This window comes from Labrus mixtus, unplaced genomic scaffold (assembly GCF_963584025.1).
Source record: "Labrus mixtus unplaced genomic scaffold, fLabMix1.1 SCAFFOLD_108, whole genome shotgun sequence".
NCBI classification, from domain to species: Eukaryota; Metazoa; Chordata; class Actinopteri; order Labriformes; family Labridae; genus Labrus; species Labrus mixtus.
This window is the reverse complement of record NW_026870146.1, coordinates 15001-20000: the sequence shown is the minus strand read 5'-3', so window position 1 is coordinate 20000 and position 5000 is coordinate 15001. Positions and strand designations below refer to the sequence as shown.

General features: G+C 45.9%; 1 protein-coding gene across 2 annotated transcripts in view; it reads right to left on the bottom strand.

Moving 5' to 3' along the window:
* The window catches only part of LOC132963865 (wings apart-like protein homolog), a 26000-nt gene that overhangs the window by 9073 nt on the left and 11927 nt on the right, over positions 1-5000 (bottom strand). For both annotated transcript variants that reach the window (XM_061033587.1, XM_061033588.1), the window contains exons 9-12: positions 4207-4464; positions 1319-1430; positions 1146-1243; positions 981-1057 (exon numbers count right to left, since the gene is read on the bottom strand). In XM_061033587.1, the coding sequence (XP_060889570.1) occupies positions 981-1057; positions 1146-1243; positions 1319-1430; positions 4207-4464 (545 nt within the window). The remainder of the gene's footprint in view (positions 1-980; positions 1058-1145; positions 1244-1318; positions 1431-4206; positions 4465-5000) is intronic.

Here is a 5000-nt window from a genome sequence, read left to right as displayed (position 1 = left end):
ATGTAGAGTGTGTTCATATGAAGGAGGTGATACTCGGGGTCAAAGGTCATGTATGAAGGAGGTGATACTCGGGGTCAGAGGTCATGTATGTAGAGTGTGTTCATATGAAGGATGTGATACTCGGGGTCAAAGGTCATGTATGAAGGAGGTGATACTCGGGGTCAGAGGTCATGTATGTAGAGTGTGTTCATATGAAGGAGGTGATACTCGGGGTCAGAGGTCATGTATGAAGGAGGTGATACTCGGGGTCAGAGGTCATGTATGTAGAGTGTGTTCATATGAAGGATGTGATACTCGGGGTCAAAGGTCATGTATGAAGGAGGTGATACTCGGGGTCAGAGGTCATGTATGTAGAGTGTGTTCATATGAAGGAGGTGATACTCGGGGTCAGAGGTCATGTATGAAGGAGGTGATACTCGGGGTCAGAGGTCATGTATGTAGAGTGTGTTCATATGAAGGAGGTGATACTCGGGGTCAGAGGTCATGTATGAAGGAGGTGATACTCGGGGTCAGAGGTCATGTATGTAGAGTGTGTTCATATGAAGGAGGTGATACTCGGGGTCAGAGGTCATGTATGAAGGAGGTGATACTCGGGGTCAGAGGTCATGTATGTAGAGTGTGTTCATATGAAGGAGGTGATACTCGGGGTCAGAGGTCATGTATGAAGGAGGTGATACTCGGGGTCAGAGGTCATGTATGTAGAGTGTGTTCATATGAAGGAGGTGATACTCGGGGTCAAAGGTCATGTATGAAGGAGGTGATACTCGGGGTCAGAGGTCATGTATGTAGAGTGTGTTCATATGAAGGAGGTGATACTCGGGGTCAGAGGTCATGTATGAAGGAGGTGATACTCGGGGTCAGAGGTCATGTATGTAGAGTGTGTTCATATGAAGGAGGTGATACTCGGGGTCAGAGGTCATGTATGAAGGAGGTGATACTCCGGGTCAGAGGTCATGTATGTAGAGAGTGTTTTGGCTCACTTTGCAGAGGAGATGATCAGCGAGGAGTCTTTGTAGGCGATCAGGTAGCTCTGGTTCTCGGGGTTGTGGACGGTCACCTGCAGGTTCACAAATACAGACTGTTAGAGAGAGAGGGGGCGGGGTGCTTAGAGGACATCATCCTGTCCTCTGGATGTGTGTACTCACGCTCTCTAAGACCCGTAAACACCTCTCGGCCCCCCACAGAGCCGAGCCCAGCTTCTCCTTATCGTCCTCCTGGTTTAAGTTATTTACACACTCCTTCACTGTGGAAACACAAACACACCATCAGAAACCAGACCCACCACCCTCCTTTAACCCCCCTTAGAGACCTCTCTCACCTTTATCCACGATGTGGTCCAGTCCCCCCAGCAGCCGGAGCTCCTCCTTGAACCAGTCTCCTGCTCGCTTTGATGTCAGGGACAGTAACGTCTCCATGGCTAAGTGACCGGTCTACAGGGAGGGGGGAGGGACAGAAACAGTTAGAGCATAGGGGGGTCCTCTCAGTCATCGTTCTATGGTCCAGACTGGACTCTTTGAGTCTCTGATGGTTCAGGACCAAATGGACTCTGTGTGTCTCTGATGGATTCAGGACTAAATGGACTCTGTGTGTCTCTGATGGATTCAGGACTAAATGGACTGTGTGTCTCTGATGGATTCAGGACTAAATGGACTCTGTGTGTCTCTGATGGATTCAGGACTAAATGGACTCTGTGTCTCTGATGGATTCAGGACTAAATGGACTCTGTGTGTCTCTGATGGATTCAGGACTAAATGGACTGTGTGTGTCTCTGATGGATTCAGGACTAAATGGACTCTGTGTCTCTGATGGATTCAGGACTAAATGGACTCTGTGTGTCTCTGATGGATTCAGGACTAAATGGACTGTGTGTCTCTGATGGATTCAGGACTAAATGGACTCTGTGTGTCTCTGATGGATTCAGGACTAAATGGACTCTGTGTCTCTGATGGATTCAGGACTAAATGGACTCTGTGTGTCTCTGATGGATTCAGGACTAAATGGACTGTGTGTGTCTCTGATGGATTCAGGACTAAATGGACTCTGTGTCTCTGATGGATTCAGGACTAAATGGACTCTGTGTGTCTCTGATGGATTCAGGACTAAATGGACTCTGTGTCTCTGATGGATTCAGGACTAAATGGACTCTGTGTGTCTCTGATGGATTCAGGACTAAATGGACTCTGTGTGTCTCTGATGGATTCAGGACTAAATGGACTCTGTGTGTCTCTGATGGATTCAGGACTAAATGGACTCTGTGTGTCTCTGATGGATTCAGGACTAAATGGATTATGGGTGTCTCTGATGGATTCAGGACTAAATGGACTCTGTGTGTCTCTGATGGATTCAGGACTAAATGGATTCTGTGTGTCTCTGATGGATTCAGGACTAAATGGACTCTGTGTCTCTGATGGATTCAGGACTAAATGGACTGTGTGTGTCTCTGATGGATTCAGGACTAAATGGACTCTGTGTCTCTGATGGATTCAGGACTAAATGGATTCTGTGTGTCTCTGATGGATTCAGGACTAAATGGACTCTGTGTGTATCTGATGGATTCAGGACTAAATGGACTCTGTGTCTCTGATGGATTCAGGACTAAATGGACTCTGTGTGTCTCTGATGGATTCAGGACTAAATGGACTCTGTGTGTCTCTGATGGATTCAGGACTAAATGGACTCTGTGTGTCTCTGATGGATTCAGGACTAAATGGACTCTGTGTGTCTCTGATGGTTCAGGACTAAATGGATTCTGTGTGTCTCTGATGGATTCAGGACTAAATGGATTCTCTGTGTCTCTGATGGATTCAGGACTAAATGGATTCTGTGTGTCTCTGATGGATTCAGGACTAAATGGATTCTGTGTGTCTCTGATGGATTCAGGACTAAATGGACTCTGTGTCTCTGATGGATTCAGGACTAAATGGATTCTGTGTGTCTCTGATGGATTCAGGACTAAATGGATTCTCTGTGTCTCTGATGGATTCAGGACCAAATGGACTGTGTGTGTCTCTGATGGATTCAGGACTAAATGGACTCTGTGTGTCTCTGATGGTTCAGGACTAAATGGATTCTGAGTCTCTGATGGATTCAGGACTAAATGGATTATGTGTGTCTCTGATGGATTCAGGACTAAATGGATTATGTGTGTCTCTGATGGATTCAGGACTAAATGGACTCTGTGTCTCTGATGGATTCAGGACTAAATGGACTGTGTGTGTCTCTGGTGGATTCAGGACTAAATGGACTCTGTGTCTCTGATGGATTCAGGACTAAATGGACTCTGTGTCTCTGATGGATTCAGGACTAAATGGATTCTGTGTGTCTCTGATGGATTCAGGACTAAATGGACTCTGTGTGTATCTGATGGATTCAGGACTAAATGGACTCTGTGTGTATCTGATGGATTCAGGACTAAATGGACTCTGTGTCTCTGATGGATTCAGGACTAAATGGACTCTGTGTGTCTCTGATGGTTCAGGACTAAATGGATTCTGTGTGTCTCTGATGGATTCAGGACTAAATGGATTCTGTGTGTCTCTGATGGATTCAGGACTAAATGGACTCTGTGTCTCTGATGGATTCAGGACTAAATGGATTCTGTGTGTCTCTGATGGATTCAGGACTAAATGGATTCTCTGTGTCTCTGATGGATTCAGGACCAAATGGACTGTGTGTGTCTCTGATGGATTCAGGACTAAATGGACTCTGTGAGTCTCTGATGGATTCAGGACTAAATGGATTCTGTGTGTCTCTGATGGATTCAGGACTAAATGGACTCTGTGTGTCTCTGATGGTTCAGGACTAAATGGATTCTGAGTCTCTGATGGATTCAGGACTAAATGGATTCTGTGTGTCTCTGATGGTTCAGGACTAAATGGACTCTGAGTCTCTGATGGATTCAGGACTAAATGGATTCTGTGTGTCTCTGATGGTTCAGGACTAAATGGACTCTGAGTCTCTGATGGTTCAGGACTAAATGGACTCTGAGTCTCTGATGGATTCAGGACTAAATGGATTCTGTGTGTCTCTGATGGATTCAGGACTAAATGACAGAAACTAAAACCTGACTGTGGATATCTAGATGAGTCCAGCTCGTCAGAGTGGGGGGCTGTGAGTCATGCTGAACTATCAGGACTCTGAGCTTTCAGGGGGGTGGTGGTTTCTGTTCCCCTCCACATGGTCCTAAAGCAGATCCTGTTTCAGTACCGTGATGTTCTGGAGGTCCAGGTGTTTGTTGTGCACCGTGTCACACAGCTTCCTGATCTTCTCCTTTATTTTGGCGATCTCTCTGGCACTAAGCTGAGCAGAGGAGTCCGTCTCCGTCTCCGTCCCCGGCACGCCTCCCTGGTCCTGGTCCAGCTCAAGCAGCCGGATCATTAGGTCCAGACACGACCGATCCAGATCCATGTTCAACCGGTCTCTGCTGAGGATGTACATGAGAGACGCCGTGCACATCGCCAGGTTCTAAAGAGATGAAGATAATTCACAATCATTTAAAAAGGTTTTAGTGATCTGATTCCAGACTTGACAGATCATAAGTCTTCCTGTTCACTTGAACATCCTGAACAGATGGTTTGTAAACAGGAACATCTTTGAGGAGCTGAATGACCCAACGCCGTGTCCTCACAGCACACGAGCACTGGATGTCTCGTCGTGCATGATCGCACGCTCGCTGCCCACACCGCAAATATAAACCTTTAAATATATACCTCTCAGCTCTGTGAATTCCAGTTTCATCCTGTAAACATTATGACATGTGGTGCTTGTATTTTGAAGGTGGACAAACTAAAGTGTAGTGCTTTTATTTTGAAGGTGGACAAACTGAAGTGAGGTGCTTTTATTTTGAAGGTGGACAAACTAAAGTGTAGTGCTTTTATTTTGAAGGTGGACAAACTGAAGTGAGGTGCTTTTATTTTGAAGGTGGACAAACTAAAGTGTAGTGCTTTTATTTTGAAGGTGGACAAATGAAGTGTGGTGCTTTTATTTTGAAGGTGGTCAAA